The following is a 22,453-nucleotide window of genomic DNA, read 5'->3' on the forward strand; positions in this document are numbered from 1 at the left end:
AGTGCAGTCACTCAGTCGTGTCAAACTCTAGCAACCCCATGGACTGCAGCCCACCAGACTCCTCTGTCCATGGGATTTTCCAGGCAAAAGTACTGGAGTGGGATGCCATTGCCTTCTCCATATCTCTCTCTAAGTTACTTTAATTCATCTTCTTGTAAATGGGAAAATAGGAAGTCTTATGCCACCATCAACCAAACAGCACACATTACTAATTAAATATACACACATCATTTATAAACAGTGAAGTTTAGGGGTTAATGAAGAACTATCAGATATATAAAGTGAAGTCGCGCAGTCGTGTCCGACTCTTCGCGACCCCATGGATTGCAGCCTACCAGGCTCCTACGTCCATGGGATTTTCCAGGCAAGAGTACTGGAGTGGGGTGCCATCACCTTCTCTGATCAGATACATAAGGACATGTTCTAATTTATGGTATCATCTCTGAGCTGCAAAAGCATCTACTGGGCTAAACTTTACCCTATAGCATGAAACAAGAATATCATTCACCATGGATGATCTTTCTAACTTTAAAGAGTTTATAATTAATTAAACTCAGTAACTCCAAAGATATGTGAAAAACACTTAGAAAATAACCTCTGTAAAAACAGCAAATTAACTTTTGTTTTACTTTCCTTTTTTATAAAAGAAGATGTGCAGTTTTCTTATCTGATGGTCAGTGGTCAGTTTGGGGAGATAACTAGAGGTGGTCTTGGTATGGTCGTTAGGATACTTTTATTCTCCAGTGTGCCACTCTAACAAGATTTCTTCACTTTCTTCTACTTTTCCACGAAGAATGAACTCAAATAAGTTCCCTTCAGCCCTTTTCTATGTCTTAGTCTTGACTTGAAAAAAAAAAAACTGTTGCAAGACAGTCCAACATCTCATTATAGCAATGTTGGCCTTGGGTACTATTACATGCCAGGCCAACAAACTCTGTTGCAAGGAAACAGGCACCTTATATAAGATGAGATCTCAGTTGCTTTCATCAAAAATAAGTAATTTCTCTGCCCAGCACTGTTTACTAGTGCTCTGGGACATCCAGATACCAAGAACCAAATCTCAAAGACTACCAGCAGGTTCTATTTTACTTTTAATTAAAAAAGTAAACCAAGGTTTAATTTATATACATGTTAAAGAGATAAAACAATCTGTATTATACAGATGAATAAAGAACAGTGTTAACTGGAAGAGCTGATTTTTTTTTTAACTCAGATCAAATTTCAAGAAAACATCATATAGATGAATTAAGCAAGTTTGATTACTCTGTTATCATTTGATTATTCTACTCTATTATCATTTGGTTATTCTACTGTATTTAAAAAGGCAAAGTTTTACCTTGAGTTGCAATGTAGTGGCTTGGTCTCTGGTAGCCCTAAAATAGGAGAACAAAGTGGTCATCATTTTATATCAGTGTCAGAAATAAATGAATGAAGGCATAAAAAGATGAAGACAACCACCTGTTAAGATTAAGTTATAGTAAAAAGTCCAGAAATGAGTAGTGAACTCATAGTTCACTTCTCAAACCTAGGTTATCTGAAAGGTAAAAATAAAACAAAAATTAAATATTTTAAGGGGTCTGATTAGAATAAATATTGCACAATTGAGTTTTGCTTGCTGGAAAATAACTTTATAGATTTTGTTTGGTTTCACTACAATGTTTATGCCTTCATGTTAATCTTTAGTTTCATTCCTGGCAAAACTGTGTCCAAAAATATTAATTCTTATTTTATCATCCAAAAGTACAACACACTGCATTACAGATGGACAACGACATATTAGAACCATAAAAAAATAACAGAACATTCCAATGTTAGAGCTGGACAATGCATGTGTGCATCAAGTCAAAGTCCTGCTGAGATTTTTTTTAGAGAATACTTCTATTTGATAATATGTTCAGGAATCTGCCAAAACTATTTTGTATGTGCTGATAATATTAATTTACACACACATAATTATAGGTACACACATATATAGGGAAAAAAATCTTTTAAAAAATGCATCTTATCCTGAACAAAACGTTTAGTACTTTTTTCTTTCTTTTTATAGTGTGCCAAGAGTTTTATATAGTTAAGCACTTGATATTGTTCCATAAAGAAATTACTCCAAATAAAAGATAAGTTGTCAGTTGCTTTCAATTGATTTAAATTTCAATAGATCATTAGTAGCAAAAATGTTAATAGGGTTAAGCTTTGTCTTTGTTGTGTCTTCAGCAAAGGGCTTTAGTAAAAGCCTGAGTTAGCAGACCATCTGGTCCTATCCAAAACATCTGTAAGACATTTGGTGCATACCAAAAATTGTTGATATTTATAGGACCCTCGGTTGTGCCCAAAATGTCCATAAGACATTTGGTCCATGCCAAAAGGTCCTTAAAAATTGTTCCTATCCAAAATGTCCATAAGCATACTTGGTCCATGCCAGATAGTATTGGATGGCACCAAATATCAAGGACTTGTGGCATAGACCAAATGTCTCCATGGACATTTTGGAAAGGAGCAAAAATCAAGGATGTTTTGGTATGGACCAAATGTCTTTAACGGATGTTTTGGATAGGACCAAATGTCCTGCCAGGGTCTTGGCAGAAAACCAAGGTTAAACTAAACAGGTAAGAACAAGTACGAATTTGTCAGAGAACTGTTGATATTTTTATTCTAGAGAGTAGACTGTTTAGTTTTCCATATTGAATGAGAGTAAAATAATGATCAAAAATTTAACCAATATACTCAAAGACTATAGTTAATAAAATTCATTAATTCAAATATATAAATAATGACAAGTCACAAAATAACTATAAAACATGAACTTAATAAATGTGATAAAATTATTTCTTATTTATAGAAATTATAAAAAGTTAGATCCTAATCATACATATATTTTGCATATCTATAAATGTATCATATATGCTGCAGTTGTTGATATTTCTATCTTTTGCCTTACAAGTAATACAAATTTAGAATTAATTCATTTCAGTATGCCTGAACTATTTTTTTAAATAGTGAAGTTTAATGAGTGCTTAATATGTGCTAGGCATTGTGCTAAATGATCAACATGAATTACTTCATTTAATTCTCACAATAAAATGATGAGGTTAGTGGTATTGTTATTATCCCCATTGTAAAGATGAGGAAAGTGAGGGACAGAGGGATGAATTAATTCTTGCAATTTCCAGTGTGATTTTGAACCAAGAAATATGAACAGAGCCTGTCCTTCTTGGATGTAGTATACTGCATCCTTAATATTTTATTTTATTTGATAATTACTTGCATTAAACAAAGGATTTGCATGTACATATGTCTTAACCAACACTGAACAGTGGAATGTATATTAAAACAAACTTTCATTTTTATGATTCAATATATATGTGTGATATGTGTATTTTATAAATGCAATTTTATAATTATTTTGCCTGGGTAATTTTAATACTTTACAAACCAATACCACACACCACAAAATAGTCTCCCTACCCATTTTTAACATCAGAAGTCAAATGTAAAAAGGTAAAATTTCAGAAACACTAATACACATCATACTATCCAGCTTCTCACATATGTTTAGGGAAGGGTAGGATAAAAGCCAGAAACAGAAACCATCAACAAATAAAACTCGAGTACATAATAAATTGTCAAAAGCTAAAAATGATCCTGTTTTTCTAAACATAGAAAAGGGAGGGAGGTAAAATAGATCTTTACACATGTAAAGGAGTTACAGAAAAATGAACATAGATATACTGTATGAGGCTAGTTAGGTGAAGCATGCAGAGAGAACTAGTAGTAAGCATTAGGAAAAACTGTAGTTAAGAGTAGTTACATTAAGTATTTATAATAGGGTGCTGTTATTTACATATAGTGGTACTTACATCCCTGTACAGCCAAATCTACAGCCCAAACCAAAGTCAGGTGTGAAAGAAAGCACAACAACGTCAGTAAGTACTAGGACGCAGAACAAAGAAAAGTGTACAGTTTGTTCTTTATTTTAAAAAGCTAGCAATCACTTTATAGGTAATAACAAGGAAAAGATTTATATATATACATATATATATAAGCCAATAAATTGGGCATACTGCAGGATAAAAATACTTACATCTATATAGTTGGCATTAATGTAATCTGAAGAAGGATCGTCCTCAACAGGTTGCAAAATTACTCTGGAGTGATCATCTGAGATTTTTAAAGGATAAAATAAAAGCTATTAAAATTCCCCCCTGTTTTGAGACAATGACCCTAGTAGAAACTTAACATAATTCAGTGGTTAACAACAGATTATCCATAATATACTTTCAAAATTTCATTGGATACCAGTCATTTGAAAAAATGCAAGAACTTTAATGAACTCATTACTTATTTTGATGATAATATTTTGTTAAGAAAGCTTCAATGACTAGCATCTTCATAGTTAGGAAATTTTTAGTAGACATGATAGTAATGTCTGATAAATCATCATTTCAGTCATAAATTTTTCTGAATTACTAAACTTGCCTTAACTCCTAATTTTGCTTGTTAGGCATGATTTTAAATGGGTGGGATCTTTTCTCCCTGTACTTTACAGCAAATGGGCCACAGAATTAGGGAGTGAATTTCGAAACCCTACTCTCAACTTCTTATTTTGTGAGAGTTATGGTTACTCTCACAAAGGTTAAACTCTGATGTATTCAAAAGAGAGTGTAAAATAATTTAAATTGAGAATAAAGTAGTCTAAGTAAAATCAGCAGCTAGTTACAAGCTAAACTATCTGTCACTTTTCTTACTGCTCCTACGGTTTCATATGAATAAAATCAATTTATTTATCTCATGAATACACCTTGAAGACTTAATCAGGAGAAGTCCCTAATGATAAATAACTTGGAGCAAATGGGATTCAGGCACTGGCTCCAAGAAAGGAAACAAGGTATATGGAAGGAATAACACTCCCACCTTGAATGTGTTTGGTGGAACAGTTATAGTAATTTAGCATGAAAAAAATCCTTCATATTCATTATCCTAATATTTTCAGTTGTTAATGACACCTCCAGGCATTTATGTGCAAACATAAAATCCAGCAGCACATTATCACCACAAGATGAAGAATCTGAGTCAATTAATGAGAATGATGACAATTTCAGAATTGCTGCCAATATCCAATGCTATTATAATATTAAAAAGCTTACTTCATACAGATCGCCATCCTCTGGGATTGTTTTTAAAGTTTAAAACCATAGAAGGAGTAACTGAAAATTTACCCTTTATCTTCTACACCTGGTTTTTACATTTATCAAGACTCATAAGAGAACTTACATGCTATAATGTTTCCATATCTGTTTTTTGCTCTATTTTGATCTTTTTTAGCTACATCCCAAGATGCTGACTGTCCTTCAAAGAAGCTCTAGAAAAAAGCACAATTAACAAGCACACTGAATTTAATTCCTTTCCTTGAATCAAGTCTGTCTGTTTTAAAGACTAAAATAGTAAAAGCCACTTTCTCAGGGAGGAAGGGAGTCCTACAGCAGTGAACAAGATCAATTTTCAGACCTCAAAGCTTGTTTGTTGGACTCATACTTGTTCATCTTGGATTGGACTGAGTTCAAATTGAGGACAAGAAACAACTTTAGGGGAAAAAAAGCAGGGGGGCGGGGAGCCTTAAAAGTATTTCAAATTTAACATCACTGCAGCTTTGTGAGACGGAAGTAGAGAAAGCATCAGAGACTTCAAAACTACTTTTAATGAGCATCTTTCAAAAATATGCTTCCTTTAGCATTTCTAACAGGACAAAGAAAACCTGTTTTCTCCCATAATTATTCATTAAATCATGTGCAATACATCACATTTTAGTTTCTTTGAAGATCATGAAAAGGACTCAGTCTCCACAACAAGAGACCATATGAAAATTAAAAAGAGTCACCATCTCCAAGAATCTTGGAACGGATGAATTTGTTGATTGGTTTAATTACCATATGCAGCAATTTAAAATATGGGTATAGATATCTTTTTGCAGAAAAACTTAAAAACTTTGCTCAACACAAGAAAGGGGGTCTTCAAAGAGCCAATGGTCTTTGAAGTGAGGTACACAGGAATACACATGCAATGAACAACAACAACAAATAGTTCTGACAGAATATTGTAATTCCTTGTGCTATTTTGTCACCACAGCATAGTGTTTCCAGCCTATATCTAAAACCAACATTCAAAATTCAAAAATAATTTCATTCACTCCCAAACTAAGGTATAACAAGTAATCTGTGAATAAAAGGCGATGTTTAGAAGATTCCTTATGAAGTTAAAGGTATTATATTTTAGGTGGTCTTTCAAAGTAAGGTACCCCTTGGCTTCTTTCATTTTAACTGTGTGTGTTTGGTGGTGGAGGTACATCTACACCCGAGTGACATTTCTCATAAGTGAAAAGTAGCAAAAGAACTATTTCCTTTTTGCTATATTATGTACATTGGGATGTTTAGTTAAATAACTTCCTCTGTAGTATAATCTTGCTGTTTTACTTTGGGTAGGAAGGGGAAATAAGGATGAAAGAACTTCCCACACCCTTTTTTGGGCTGCTTTTTGTTGTCTGAATTTGCAGTACTCTGTTTTTCTTCCCAGCCACCCTCAACCTATAATCCTCAAAACAAAACTCAGAGTGACAAGTAACACATTTAACACCCATAGCTTGATCTTATTTTCAACAGAGGGTCAACACGCAAAGAGGCAGACAAGTATCCACTGCTTAGGTCATTCAAATGGCAGAAACTGCAAAGGTACACTAGGACTCAAGATATTCTGCTATGGATTTTTGAGTGGGGAAAACATAAGGTCTAACAAACTGGTCTCTAAGTAGCATAGTAAAATAAATTATGGAATCCAATATTTTTTATTAAAATGAATTTTGACCCAGCTATACCTCCAGGAAGTATCCTTTTTTCAATCATCTACATCCTTCTCCTCAAATGCCCACTAGATTGTTCATAGACAAAGGATTAGAGGGTCTACAGAGTATTCCAGTGCTTGCTATGTAAATGGGAGGAAAAGCTGCTAAATTCTGCTGAGTATCATGGTTAGAAGTAAGATTCAACATAGTATTGAAACTTTCACCTCATATTCCTCTTTGAACCCATAGCTGTCCGATGTCTTCATGAGATTAATGTGCTGTAGTAAGTCGGCTACCCTGATGGCTGGGTGCAGCTGTCCCGTCTGGTAAGGGGATTCTGTCCCCTCACACAGGTAGCGAGGTACATCAAGAAGACGACTGGATTCTGCTGTAGCACTGTGGTTCTCATCTGCCATGTTTCAGATTCCAGAAGATTAAAAAAAAGACAAAGTTACCTTGTTTAATATATATCTATGCAAAGCAGATTTTAAGATCTTATGATCTTTCTGATAATAGGAGGAAGAAAGAAATATAGTACAGACCTCGGGCAGCATCCCTATAAAGACAAAGCCTTTTACTTCAGCTCCAGGTAGGAGGTCAGGGAATATTATTAATATGTGTATACAAGCAAGACAACAGATGCTGTGAGATGTAGAGAAACAGCTGATCCACTTTAAAGAAGTATAAGTGGGAGATTTTGCTGTTTTGACTTTTTTCTTGTATCTGCAGTCATAGTAGTATATTGTGAGACCAGAAGATCAAGTTGTCAATTGGACAGGTGTTTTCATTGTTGATTAAATTGAACAAATTCTTTCCCACCCATATCCCAACCTCCCTATATAGGCAACCCATCCCCACTGTGGTCCTACTATGCCCTTCCACCTGGGACTTTTTACCATGAAATACTCCAGACCCATAAACTTGAACATTTACAGAATCTGCCCACAGCCCACTATGTCTGCCAGCCAGGTTACATGTGCATTTACACTTCATCTCTACTCCCTTGGTTTACTATTATTGCTGTTTTTTATTGCTGATACATTTTGACTCTTCTGGTTACTGTGTACAAGAAACCTTGGTTTGTCTCTGGGACAAAATATTTAGATACTTTTTCTGGAATTCCTCCATGGCCCATCTTGGCTGAGTTACACAGCGCCTGCTTTACATTCCCATGGCCTTCTGTTCTCCTACATTCATTTCACTTACAATATATTTTAATCATTTATTTCTTGATCTCTTTTTCTAACTAAACTCTAAATGCTTAGCATGTAGAGACAAGAGTCATATTTTTCTTTTTATTCTTAATGCCTGGTAAAAGCAGTCACTCAATAAATATTTCAATATTTCAATGAATCAATTAGTTACAAATCCATTAAATCCCTCACCACCCACATTTAAGTGCAGGCCCCATCCCAACTGTGTTGTTAGCTTAAAATGAAAAGAAACTCTTAAGTCTCTGTCATAAGAAGGAAGAAAAGAACAAGAACATTTTACCTCTGAAAAATAAATATTATTTTAATGACCATAGTGCTAATCATTACAACGAGAAGAAGCATGCTTATAATGATCACATTTAAACTTACCATCTTTAAAAAAAAACAAATGTTTTAAGGGGTGTTACTTTGGCAAACATTATACTGCCATACTCATTAACAGAAGAGAAAGTACACTCTTAGGGGAACTTTTGTTTTAATGATACTGCATACTGTAGAGAACGATATTTAGTTAACAGTTAAACATATTTCAAGTGCTGGTACATTTGCCTGTTCTATCACCAACTCTACAAATAGGATATGGCAAAAAATGAATTGTTGTCCCCATGATAAACATTTTTTCTTCCTGGAGAAGGAAAAAAAAAAAAAAAAAGAAAAAGAACCCCACAATCAGATTTGTGTGCTTCTATAATTTAGCTTGATTGCATTTACTTTATTTTCTCTTACTAGACTGAACGTAGTTTTTTCTTTTGCATTTACTTCTAAAACTCCACATTGAATTAAAAAAAAAAAAAATTCTGTTGGATTCTGTTGTGACCTAAAAATACCCAAAAGAATTGACACTTTTTACTCTGGTTTCCCACCCCTCTACACACAAACATTTGCTAGCAACCATGATTCATGAGCGTTTGCTATTTTTTCTATGAGATGACACTCAATTGGTCTGCCTTTGCTAAAATACTGCAATCAATAACTGACATAAAGAAATATACATCTCCCCTGTAAAATTAAATCCAGAAGCCACTGATTGGGGCACTATCACAGAATATACAGATTAGGATAAGAGGTAAAGAGAACAGACTGTCAGGAAGGCAAAATGCAATCACCCAAGCTGGAATAAAGGTAGTCAGTGCTCTGTGAAGCAGACCTGAGCTCACATTGTACTTGCTGGAGCAGTGGAATATTTACATTTGTAAAAGGCTCAGTAAGAAACAGAGGATTCATCCGTATTCCAGATCTTACATGATTACGTCTCAAGATGAGGTAGACAGTGCCTTTTGCTTTGCATTAGGCTTTAATACAGTAGTACAATGAGCAGTATTTTTTTTAAATAATTACATATGAATTATTAATATCTATACATTTCTACCTCACCTCATTGAATTACCTAACAATGCGACTAGAAGCAAGAGTACATGTACTAATTATTATCCTTACTACACATTTAAGAATAACTTTAAATATTTCTTTGATGGAAAGGTCCTCTATAGTTCTTTGCAATACACTTACCAGTAATAGGGACTTTAACCCAATGCAGCAGTAAAACACAAGAAAACAAAAATATGAATCAATACAAAAGTTTCTGACTTCTTTTTAAATCAGTAAGCAGATATTAATATCAAGCAATATTTGAAGTGATTTCAAAAATTGCTTTATAAATACAAAATCAACTGATGTAAAACAACTATAAACACGGTGATTCCAAGAATGATGAAGAATGCAACAAATCATTTCTAAATTTGGTATGATTAACAAGCTATTTAGCTTTCAAAGAAGAAATATAAAAAATATCAACCAGCTTGACTTACAAAATGAAATAAAATGCACAATGATTTTTTAAATGAATAGATTTATAATTCTATTGCGTTAACTCTAGCCTTCCTTAAAAATAAATATCCTCTTTCATGGGAAAATTATTACAATAATATTTTAAACTTTATATATTATCTCATTTTCTCTTTACTAAGCTCTGTGGAGAAGGTATGGTAAGAATTATTATATCATTTTATTGAAGAGGAAGCAAAGACATTTTTCATGAATATTTTCGTGAGTTCATATTTGTGAGTTCACAGGCGGACTGAGACTTATTAGACCCAATTTTACATGTCTTTGAATATTACCATAATGAAATTTTAACAGGTAACTATCTTTTTCCTTGAATTTTTAATAACTTCATTGAATTTAACTTATGAGCTTGATGCTGACCTTATTCTACAGTGCTCAACAGAAGATGACATTTTCAGAGGAATTTGATGCCTCTCAAAGACCATAATTCCTGGCTCCTCCCTATATGATCAGGCCATCCTTTGGGGCAAATTCCCCAGCTCACTTCCCTGACCTTATTGGTGGGAATATCAAAGGGAGAGTGCAGTCAGAGACAGAAAACACTGACTTACAGATTCTTTTAGAATATACCCTTGTATTTTAAAATTTTAGCTTTTAATAACTATTTTAGTCAAAAAGGTATATTTTACTTAACTGAGTTAGTTGTATTGTCCTAACATATTTTGAAAATATAATTAAACATTAAATATGTTGATAATAAAAATATGTGTAAACTGATGTCTTATGTTCAAAGAAATTTAAATATAAAACATGAGAACTGGGAATTTTAAAGGTACATTTATCTGGCAATTTCTACATTTCTCTGATTAAATCTTAAATATTAGAAGCACGGGGGACAAACTGATAAGACGACTTGTGAACATACAAGCCAGCTGGTCATGAATCATTGCTGTGTAATTAGTCAAGGGATAGAGCACAAATCGAAATGAAACCCATTGCATTCTTAAATATATTGTTAAAGATTTATTTAATTTTACAGCTGAAAAGGTCTTATTTATTACTAGCAATACTAGCTGTCTTAGATGTTATGCACTGGTAGTGTTAATTGCTCAGTCGTGGCCAACTCTTTGCGACTCCATGGACTGTAGGCCGCCAGGCTTCTCTGTTCATGAAATTCTCCAGCCAAGAATTCTGGAGTGGGCCATTTCCTTCTCCAGTGTGGTGGTAAATCTTGGCTTAATGTAAATTTTTTGACAGATAACACTTATCATGTAAAGTGCATATAGAATGCAAAACTCCATTATTAATACTATAGCAATTTTACCTGCATTTATAAATTCTTAACTAAGACAAAACTAAAGCAAATGCACAAATGCCAAATGTTTACTTGGAAATGCATTCTTTAGTTGTTATAAAATTAGGAGGATTTAGAAAAATCCCTTTAAATCAGGTATATTTTTTATATATATACTAGCGATTCTGGTAGCACTGGCCCCTGAAATGTGTACATTTGGATTCATTCTACTAACTTGCAAATATAAACATTAGTTATATATTCATATTAAGGGTCCTTGTACTCACTCCAAATCTAACAGAACCAAGAATTAAAGGATAAGTTGTTTTTAAAAAGTATACCCAACTAATTTGAAATGCACTAGATCTAATTGGGTTGATCACAATTGCTCTCTTTGATAAAATCAGGACTACATTTTCAAAATCAAACTGCTTCTGCCCTGTAAATACTGTGTAGACAAAGCTGTAACCCATGCAAGGAGGTGTGATCCATGCAAAAAAAGATGACAAAGAATTAGGGCCTCACCTAACACAGCGGTCGGCACAAGTGGATCATTGGGCACTGCAGGAAAACAAAGCTCATGAAGGAATATATTGCCCTAAAGTTGTATTTCATAGTCTTTTTTCCTTTAAAATAGATTTATCATTTCTTAAGAAATATAAATATTAAACTTTCTTTATTACTATAACCTGCAAAGGGACCATTCTCTTTCTCAACTTGGGTTACCTCAAAATATCAGGAAAGGTACATCTATAATTATAGTTCAGTAGTCAGTCCAATTTTAAAAACCAAGAAGATTCAACTTCAATTTATAAAGATTATAAAATTAGGGGGAAAAATGCATTTAGATCTATCCAGTGAGAGGTACTTAGAGAGGTAATTATATTCATTCCACTTTAGCTAACTTTGGAAAATAGATTTAATCCTTTCTCCAAGTTCATAAGTGTATATTTATAGATATACTTCTAAATTCAAACTTCATAATAAGGTATATAGGCATTAGATAGAAAAGCTTTGGAAACAAAAATTCTTTCAAATCTTTAATTGATTAATTTTAAATCAAGTGGTTAGAGAAATGATACATCTATACTTTTAGCAAAACTTTCAATAGCAACGTTTTATGTTTTTCTCTATTATTTATCTTACAGTGAAAAAAAAATAGAACAGATCAGAAAGTCCTTATCACTATGAAAACTAAATTCCAAAATGACTCATTATAATATCCTTAACTACTAATGTGATATAGGTACATATCAGGGAAAATCATGGCCAATAATTTTTAAAAAGTTTGCACCAAGCTGAACATTTCAGAAAAAACATCCCCTTTTGAAAAGCCATAAATGCATAAACCTACAAATACTTTATTTTCTCAGTCTTACCACTACATATTTTTATAATCTGTATCAAAAATAACACTTCTATTGTTTACTTCTTTCCTTATACAGTTTTTCCCAAACTGGGATCTGTGGCAAATGCCTCTGTGAACACAAGGCCAAGGATAAACACAATTTGCTTTCCTCAAGTACCAATTTCACTTATTTATTTGAAGAGACAGTCAGGTAATTGAACTTAATTTTAAGTAACAAAATAAACATAGTGCTACGGAATGGGATAAACAAAATTCTAGAAAATTTGACGATAAACAGTAATACTGATCATGGGGCATTAAACAATACTTCAGAGGAACTGTTTTAAAAGATATGCCTCCACAGATAAACATTTGCAATTCTTAACATAGATGAGTGAATAGATGGATTTCACCATTCCCTGTCAATCCCTCAGTTCAAGTAAATTTTTGGACTTCACACCAGATACTTAACAGTATGTAGATTTCTTTTTTCTCTGGTTAACTTTTTATTACTGAAACTCTTGAGGCATCTATAGAATAATTAAATAGAATGACTTCCCATGCCAATAATTCCCAGAAAGAATTATGATATCTCATATCTCAAAGACTTACCCTTACACAATAGAAGATTCAAATACAAAACAATTATAAATTCTGACATGAGCTAATTTTATGTAGGCAATCTATTTTAACTTAAAGCAATAAGATTTGGTCTGAGTGGTGTATGAATGTCTCTTATAGTAATAAAATTCATACAGTTTGAAGTTAAACTAAATCAAATATCAAGACTGAAGTCTTCTGATAAACTCGTTTATTCCATATCACTTTTTCTATTTCCAGTTTCTTCTTCCACTCTCTGTCTTATTTCCCCTCACTATTCAAAAGCTAATGTGTTGAATTCGAGAGAAATTAAATAGCTTTAAAAGTCATTGATCAAAATTTTGGTAAAGAACTTACATCTTGGACTAAAATTATGTTGGTCCATGAAGGTGATGGAAAGAGGGTCTTCTGCATGCAGAGTGCTTTGATCAGCATAGCTTCGATCCATAGCATTTACCATGTGTGTCATTTCCTGCCGGGTGTTCCCCATAGCATCTTTGCGTTTCTTAGCAAGCTTGCTGCCAAGACAAATACGAAAGGGAAACCTTAGTGTGAGGCTTGAAGGAGAACTGACACCAGCAGTAAGTAGTTCAGGAAAGCCCGAGGGTAAAGATATAGATTTGGTTTAGAAACTCTAAGAATATGTCATAATTTCAGGAATTAAGTTTGACATCCAAACAATATCTGTTGATTGCTATAAAACTGTTTTATTTGTCATATGGATATTTTAACATTCAAGCTGTCAACCCAAATGTCTCATCACTTCTTGTATTTTATCATTACAATAAATTATCATAAAGCATAACTATACTTTATTAAAACAGTAAGTAAATGCTTCCTTAGTAGTGTTGTTCAAAGAAAAGTTAATGCTAAATTTTGGTTTTCCTTCTGGGTGATTAACACGCTTGATCAAAATTTCAGAAGATGTTCTGTGGAAATAACATGACTACTTTTTCAAGTTTATTTTATTACAGTCATCCAGTTAAAATAGACAAACTCTATTCTTCACTCTTTGTCTTTTTGTTCAGTAAAAGTGCAGTGTGTAGAATTAACACTTTTAAATATATTTATATAACATTAATCCAAACCTAATCAGGAAATTTGTAGAATCAACTGCAGCTTGATACAAGGCAAATACTCAGGAATATATGGGGAAATTATGTACTTTATAAGAAAAGTACTTTGAGAAGAGTTTGGAAAATGCTGTGTAGAGGTATTATGCAAATGATCATAATATTGAATAATAAACATGGTCAGATCCTAAAAATATGTTTCAGAACCCCATGGCAGAGTGCCAACTACAAATGGCCTCACAGATGCAGCTACATAAATGACACAGGAGATTTGGAAATGAGCAGAGTTAGACTTTTGAGCTCCTCAGACACTGACATCTTTATCTTACATACCAAGGATGTTAAATACAATCTGGTTCGTTGTGAATGTTACACATGAAACATGCAATTAAAAAACTATTTAAGGTATATAAAATTCATCTCATATTAATAAAAAGAAAGGGACTCTCAATGCCTACAGTTTGCCAGATTATGTTCTAAGTTTATGGCAGCAGTTTAGAGGCCTTGGAAATATATTTTAGTTATTTTAAGAATACCATTTCTCAGCTGGATTATTAACTAGGGTAAATTTTTCTGATTCTCATTAGTATCTGTACTAGAATAAATATACTGATATACTACAAATATGTTAAAAAAAGTTATTTATTTAGTAGTTGTGTTTATGCCCAAAAGCTTTTCCTTTAGAAAATTAATCTATTAATTTGATAGCTACTCATGTGTAGGACATTTTTCTCTGAGAATTATAGTCCTTAGCCTCAAGCATACATACCCAACAATATCCAATATATTGACATAGCATATATGACACCTAAGATAGTCATAAACTAAGCTTTAGAGATGGAAATGGCATACATTTTAGAAATAATAACAATGATAAGGATAGTATTATCAATAATAAAACAATGACAAAAGTATAACAAAAACTACCACCACCACTACCACGACCACTACGTCGTCACAACCACGTCACCACCACCATTATTTAGCAGCAATATTTGCTCTATTCATTGAAAGATCTCTTACCTTTTTTTTCTAGGCTAGTGGGCAAAAGCTCTGTAAAACTCCTAACAGGTTTTAGACAGGGAATATAAAAGTGTTGCTTCCCATAGTGAGACAGCACAAAGAAGGGTGGGGATTGTGGGGAATTGGAGAGTAATTTAGGGGGCAAATTACCTAAGTGAACATTGGCACTTGATCCCAGAGTAGTTTCTAATTTTAAAATTATTTTTGAAGAGAAGTCACAAATCTAAATATGTATATTTTCTTATTCTTTCAAGTGGTCCTATTTTTTGGAAGAGTGTATGTGAAATTAAAAGACGCTTACTCCTTGGAAGGAAAGTTATGACCAACCTAGATAGTATATTCAAAAGCAGAGACATTAGTTTGCCAACAAATGTCTGTCTAGTCAAGGCTATGGTTTTTCCTGTGGTCATGTATGGATGCGAGAGTTGGACTGTGAGGAAGGCTGAGCGCCAAAGAATTGATGCTTTTCAACTGTGGTGTTGGAGAAGACTCTTAAGAGTCCCTTGGACTGCAAGGAGATCCAATCAGTCCATCCTGAAGGAGATCAGCCCTGGGATTTCTTTGGAAGGAATGATGCTAAAGCTGAAACTCCAGTACTTTCGCCACCTCATGAGAAGAGTTGACTCATTGGAAAAGACTCTGACGCTGGGAGGGATTGGGGGCAGGAGGAGAAGGGGACGACAGAGGATGAGATGGCTGGATGGCATCACTGACTCTATGGACGTGAGTCTGAGTGAACTCCGGGAGTTTGTGATGGACAGGGAGGCCTAGCGTGCTGCGATTCATGGGGTCGCAAAGAGTCGGACACGATTGAGCGACTGAACTGAACTGAACTGATGGGGCAAATTATACATCAGTAGGTCATAGGTTATTCTACAGCCTTCACTTTTCAAACTTACCTCTAGGATAGTTCCAAACTTGCCTATAGGCTATTTGTTCTTCGGCCTACATTGTTCTTTTACCTCTAATATCTGGTTAACTTCCAATTCTGTCTTGCCTCATCAGGGAGACTTCTCTAACTGAGCATATACAACCTTTCTCAGACTAGGTTTCCCTGGTAGGTATTTTTAAAGCACCATGTTTTCTGCCTATAATAATACTTATCACATTATCATTGCAAGGATCCTTTTGTTTTTCCCACTGTGTGTTCCATGAAGGGAAGAACCCTCTGTATAGCCCTAGCACTCCGAGCAGTGTCCGGCACATAGCAGACACTCACTAAATACTTGATCGAATGGATGAATTAGGTCTCTTATATGCTCGGCACTTGTCATTTGTTAACTCAATTAATTCTCAAATCAATGAACTGAAGGAGGCATGAGATTTCTAATTGTATAGATGAGTTCACTGAGGCTTACAAGTTAAATATCTTGCCCAAGGTTATTAATCTAATATGCAGTAAAGAATGACCTGGTTCCAAGGCCTAAGCCCTTATACTATATCCAGTTACTTTTTTTTAATTGTCACATTACCATGTGTATTATAATATGAAGCAGTCACTGCTCTAAGAGTTAAAGATTAGTTGTTATAAATTTGAGAAGAATGTGGATGTAGCACAAATGCTTTGCCATTTTAAAGTTTAAAAAAGAGTTGAAGAAATAACTTTCAGTCTTTGTTTCTTGGACAAGAAGAAAGAATAAATTCATTCCTCAAAAATTCTGAGAGATTGACGTGGCTAAAAATAAGACAACTTGAAATTTGGATTAAAAACAATGTAAAAATTTGAAGACAGATAGATTGAAGCAAATGGTAAAGACGTTTAAATTTTGAGGCTTTACCTTAAAATATATAATTTAAACATTTTATGATTGAGAAAAAATAAGAAGTAATGAACTTGTCAAATGCATGACAGGTAAAAGATTTCATAGCAATGAAGGACTTTTACTTTTCAGATTCACAAACCTTTGTTAGTAGATAGATTATGAGAGAATATATATAAAACCTTTGTTGATATCTGCCAACCATGTATTGTCAGCTTTTTTTTATACCTTAATCCTCACAACAACCCTGTGAGGTAGGCTTTAATTCAGGTTATTACAAAAGAAATAAATATTATCACTAGAGTTAAGTGCTTTGATCAAGAACTGACAGTTACTATGATGATGCCAATGAATTTTTACTTCAAAGATTACATCTGGTTTTCTTTTAAATTTTACTATAATTTATTTCTACATTTCTTTTAAAAACTGTCTAATTTAGATTTGCTTCACTAGATCTGTTTAAGCAGCTTTTAAAAACATAAGTCTGTTAAACTTTTTTCTAATTATGATTGATAATGCCAGGAACCCTAAGTACTTCAGTAACAGTATCAAAGCCTAATACATAGTCTAGAATACAGAAATGCCACACGTCTATAAAAAGGCAATCTAATCCTAATATTATAGATAAATGGATGACTAATGGTAACCTTATTGATGTTCTCATAATTAAATATTTATTGATTCCTGCATGTTTGATATTTTGTCTCCATCTGAGAAACCAGCATATATAATGTACGCTTCAGGACAGTTAAGCAGATCATTTTGCAACTACTTGAGTTTGACAGATGTGCAAATGACTTTCATTATCAAAGCAGCCAACAGCATAAACTTCTGCAGGTGGATATATGGGTGGGCTATAAAGAGGAAAAGTGCTCCATCATTGTATGAAACGGTACATTTAATTACCTTTGGCTTCATCAAACATGATTTAACAAGGATATTATGATCCATCACAATAAGCTAGGAGCACTGTTACTTTACACCTGCTTATTTTATCAGATTTTGAAAAGCCAAATGTTTATAATATTTAAACTGTTGGCAGAATTCTGTTACAGTCATTGAGACTCTCACCAAATCTTTCTGTAAAGCTAACTTAAATTTACTTAGTGAAGTAAATACTGTGGGATATGTGCACCAAATACTTAATCAAAATCCTTGACTCTCAAAATTTGGTGGATCAAATATTGATCAAGCAATGACCAAGAATACTCTGTTGCATCATTCCTTTGGACTGAATGTATACGCTGGAATTTAAGGTAATAAGCTGAGAATGATTATTGAAACAGACTGGACAACACTCTCCTTCCTCATCAAGAGTAGCATGTCATACTTAAGCATAGGAAGAGCTAAAACTTTGGAGCACAAAAAAGGATATGTAACACCTATTATGTTTTGTTTAGGTTGACAGCCTTTCTTTTTTCATCTTGGTTTTACAAAATCATTGTCCTATTTAAGTCATAATAAATAAACTCGAAATTTCTTCTCTAAAAATATTTTTTTTATTTATCACTGCCACATTATAATTTTTATCCATTCGTTTTCACCAGAGCATACTGATTGCCTACATAGCTAAACCAAAGGTGTTCTGAAGTCACAACCCATCCCGGATTCCTGGAAATGTGGAGAGAAGTTATCACAGTCAGACCTGACCTGATTTGCATTCTGTGAAGGCATTTTGAATGTTCTTCTATGAATACATCAGTTGGGTCATTTTTTTCAGATATAACAGTGTGGCTCGGACGGTAAAGAATCCGCCTGCAATGGGGGAGACTTGGGTTTGAGCCCTGGGTTGGGAAGATCCCCTGGAAGAGGGCAAGGCAACCCACTCCAGTATTCTTGCCTGGAGAATCCCTATGGACAGATGAGCCTGGCGGACTACAGTCCATGGGATTGCAAAGAGTCGGACACGACTGAGCAACTAAAGCACACACATGTAAAAATAGGTATTAGTGAATTGCAACCACTATCTCTACCGGATGAGTGAGATATCATATTGATAATGTACAGGTTTGACTTAAGTATGTAAATGATGCTTTGGGCTATAGACTATGACTACTTATGGAAAATCGTAAATAAAAATTAAAAGTAGCTGAACATACAGAAATACAATATCCCTTTTTAAAAATAACCTATTAATAAAATAGGTTAATAAGTAAACTTTATAGCTTTAGAGTCCAGAAAAATACTTTTTTTGCAGTCATCAAAATTGCAAACATTCTGTTTTTTGGTTTGTTGTTTTTTTTTGAAAAGGGATACTGCATCTTTAACACATGTAAAGTCGTATATCACCCATTTTCTACTTACAGGTAGTAGGAGTAAGAATAGTAGCTCCTCCTGGCAAGCAAATCACAGACAGTGGAAAAAGAGAAGCAATGGTGAATGAAAAGCGTGACTCTGTCACATTCAATAAAGCAGAAAAATGTGCGTTAAAAAGTAAAATAAAATAAAATAAAATTCATGTTTTTTTGTTGTTGTTGTTTGGATTTCAATTTGCTCATGCATTGGTTAGATATCTTTCGCCATGCAATTAAACAGACAGATACGCAATAGAAAATAAAATTTTAAATACATAATTTGGAAAAAATAACATGCTGACTTTTCTATAGCCAAAAAAATTGAAAAATTAAATGGATTGTGTATTTTTAACATGCAGTTAAGCATAATATCATCCATTACCATCTAAATGTCATGACAGATGGAATAGCTGTGTATAGAACTTCTACACTAAATTGACTATTTTTCTTTAAATACAAAACATAAAGATCTATCAGGTTAATATAGAATATATGCAGAATGACACATTAATTTCTATAAATAAGTCATTATATCTTATTAATACACAGGTACATACATATATTATGTGAATATACATATGCACCATATACTATATATGCACAAAGGCATTTCTACAGCAGATGTATGTGACCATGATATCATATACATTTACTGTACTGAAACATAATTTCAAATTTATGTTTGGAATTATTAATGTATTCATGCTGCAAATTTAAAATAATACATAACCAATGAAAAAATGGCATACATTTGGAAATAATTCAACAGTGATTAAATTAAAATGACTTTGCGTTTTGAAAGATGCAATATCCCTTTTCTTAGCCTAAAAACTTACTTTATATATACCCTTCACTGCAGAATTTTACTAAATTCCAAACCATTTCTTTATATAACAACCAAAAATACACAAATTTTTTTCAACGTGAGAAATATACCTATATATATTACTCCTAGTAAGAGATAAAGTCTCTTAAAATTAACAATTTCCCATAAAAGTAAAGATAATGCAAGGCTAAAATGATTTACTTTTCCATTATTTTTATTATAAATTTGTATATTAGCATATCATATAGGGAGACTACATGATATACTAAAATTGTTAACTTTGATGCTATCTAACATTGTTATAATACCTATACTTTTGTGTATGTATAACAAACATATTTATGATTAAATCATACACAGTATATGTGTGATATACTACATATAACTAAAAGTTATTATGAGGTTTCTTAGATACGTAAGGGATTCTTGGTTATATTATACAGAAGATAATATACCTAAGCATGTAACTTTATCTACCTATAAAATTGCAACTTCTCTAGTCCTAGAGGTAGTGATGAGGAAGAGAAAATAAAAAAACAAAAACCCTAGCATACTTCCTAGTAGGAGACAATCAATTAAAGCATAATTATGAAAACTCAAACATTAAACATTTTAATAGAGAGGCTCATTTATCCAACCATTTAAAATATGAACCAGGAAAGAATTTGATGCATTAGGCAGTTTTAGAGAGTTGTCAGAACATTTTAACCACACCAAAAAATCATGCTTAGAGATTGTTTTGATGTACTTTAGAAAATTTATGTTTCGTTTTTGGTTATTTTTGAAACAAACAGCCACAGATTAGAAAGGCTACCACAACAAATAAGTGTTTTCAAATAATTAACCCATAAAACCAGTATTAACCCAATTTTAACTAAGACAAAACCAGAGGCCATTTTCATGTTTTCATATCCAGCCTGAAGTAGCTGAAATACTTTTAACTCTAAAGCACAGTTAACTCTCTAAATATAAAGAGTTTAGTTTAACTCTCCAAATATAAATTTAAACTAAGTAGAAACATAAGATCTGAAAGTTGTATTCAATGATTTTATTGATCTTGATTGGCAAATTTATTAGTAAAATGTTTAAACCTTCCTGTCTCAAATATGATATAATTTCCAACCACAGAGGTAGACAACAGCAAAAAGAGAAAGCACTATTGGGGAAAGCACGTATGTAGCTAATTTAACACAAAACACTATAATGCATACCTAATGTTTCTAATGCAGATGTGTCTTCTCCAACATATATATCTCCAGGGGGTAATTGTAAAGAGGCAATACATTAAAATAAACTCTTATGGAATCATTAAACATGTAGTATGAGTCATCTATATTATTCATGATTTATTTTGAGTACAAAATAACAATCAAAATAGTATATTATATGATTTAGTATAAAGTAAGCAACATCTTTTATTATATTCAATATAATTAATGAATGAGAAATACATCTATACACCAATATTTTAGAACTATACTTAGCAAAGGTTTTTTAGTAATCCTTCCAGATTGTAATATTGTTTAAAACATATGATTGGAAGGATTGGAGAGTTCCATTAATTTCTAAAGCAATGCCTTACAGATAATGATATTTTATAGAATAAGAAAAAGTTCAAATTATAAAAACTGTATTCTTTGAAATGCTTTCTGGTAGATGTATACCTTAATGTACCAAATATAATTCAATTTAAATTCCTGTAGGTCTTAATATCTTCATATAATTCCAGAAGATGGCGATATTCGTTGATATAGTATAACACACTAATGCTCAATTTAAAAATTTGGTTCTTCATATTAAAGTGCTAAAGTATTTAGTCAGTGAATATTAATATACAACTTCATAAAATAATGTTCATATTTCTCATATCTTATTTGTAGTCAACATTTAGAAAAACAGTAAAAGTGCAAAATAATTCATAGACCAAATATCATAAGAAACTCTTATTTTGCCATGTGTAATAAAAAAAACTTCAAAATATAAGATACATTAATATCTCAAGCATTTGCGGAATTTAATTCATACATTGATTTCAAGGTTAAATTGACAAAAGCAAATTTTATATCCAAAATTAAACTGCAAATAACCAATTAGAATTTATTTTCCAAGCAGGAGAAATATACTTAGATGCTGGCAATATTGCTAAAATTCAATTCTGTTGTTTATTCTCATTTAAAAAGAGCTCAGGGAAACAAAGAAGTGTCTGAAAACTAGTAACCATGACATAAACAGTGAATGAGTGGGACAGAACAAAATCAGGTCTTACCTCTTTTTTACAATTAATATGACTACTAGGAGCAGGAGGATGAACACCAAAATCCCAGCACTAATTCCTGCGATTTTCACTACTCTGTCAGTCTGCTTGGCTGGGTCTGGAATCACTTCTGGTTCTTCTGTTGCTGCTGCT

At 32.9% G+C, this 22,453-nt stretch overlaps 1 protein-coding gene across 9 annotated transcripts in view; it reads right to left on the reverse strand.

The window, feature by feature from the left end:
• The window catches only part of PTPRK (protein tyrosine phosphatase receptor type K), a 619,180-nt gene that overhangs the window by 23,704 nt on the left and 573,023 nt on the right, over positions 1-22,453 (reverse strand). For 2 of the 9 annotated variants that reach the window (XM_086317868.1, XM_086317875.1), the window contains 8 exons: positions 22,313-22,451; positions 19,231-19,260; positions 13,428-13,588; positions 11,648-11,683; positions 7,054-7,238; positions 5,269-5,356; positions 4,079-4,155; positions 1,337-1,373 (listed from right to left, as the gene is read on the reverse strand). In XM_086317868.1, the coding sequence (XP_086173994.1) occupies positions 1,337-1,373; positions 4,079-4,155; positions 5,269-5,356; positions 7,054-7,238; positions 11,648-11,683; positions 13,428-13,588; positions 19,231-19,260; positions 22,313-22,451 (753 nt within the window). The remainder of the gene's footprint in view (positions 1-1,336; positions 1,374-4,078; positions 4,156-5,268; positions 5,357-7,053; positions 7,239-11,647; positions 11,684-13,427; positions 13,589-19,230; positions 19,261-22,312; positions 22,452-22,453) is intronic. The other 7 variants (XM_086317873.1, XM_086317876.1, XM_086317869.1 and 4 more) reach the window with 6 other exon arrangements.

Source organism: Bos grunniens, chromosome 9 (genome assembly GCF_055505025.1).
Source record: "Bos grunniens cultivar Pamir isolate PY7600 chromosome 9, Bosgru_T2T1.0, whole genome shotgun sequence".
Taxonomy (NCBI): domain Eukaryota; kingdom Metazoa; phylum Chordata; class Mammalia; order Artiodactyla; family Bovidae; genus Bos; species Bos grunniens.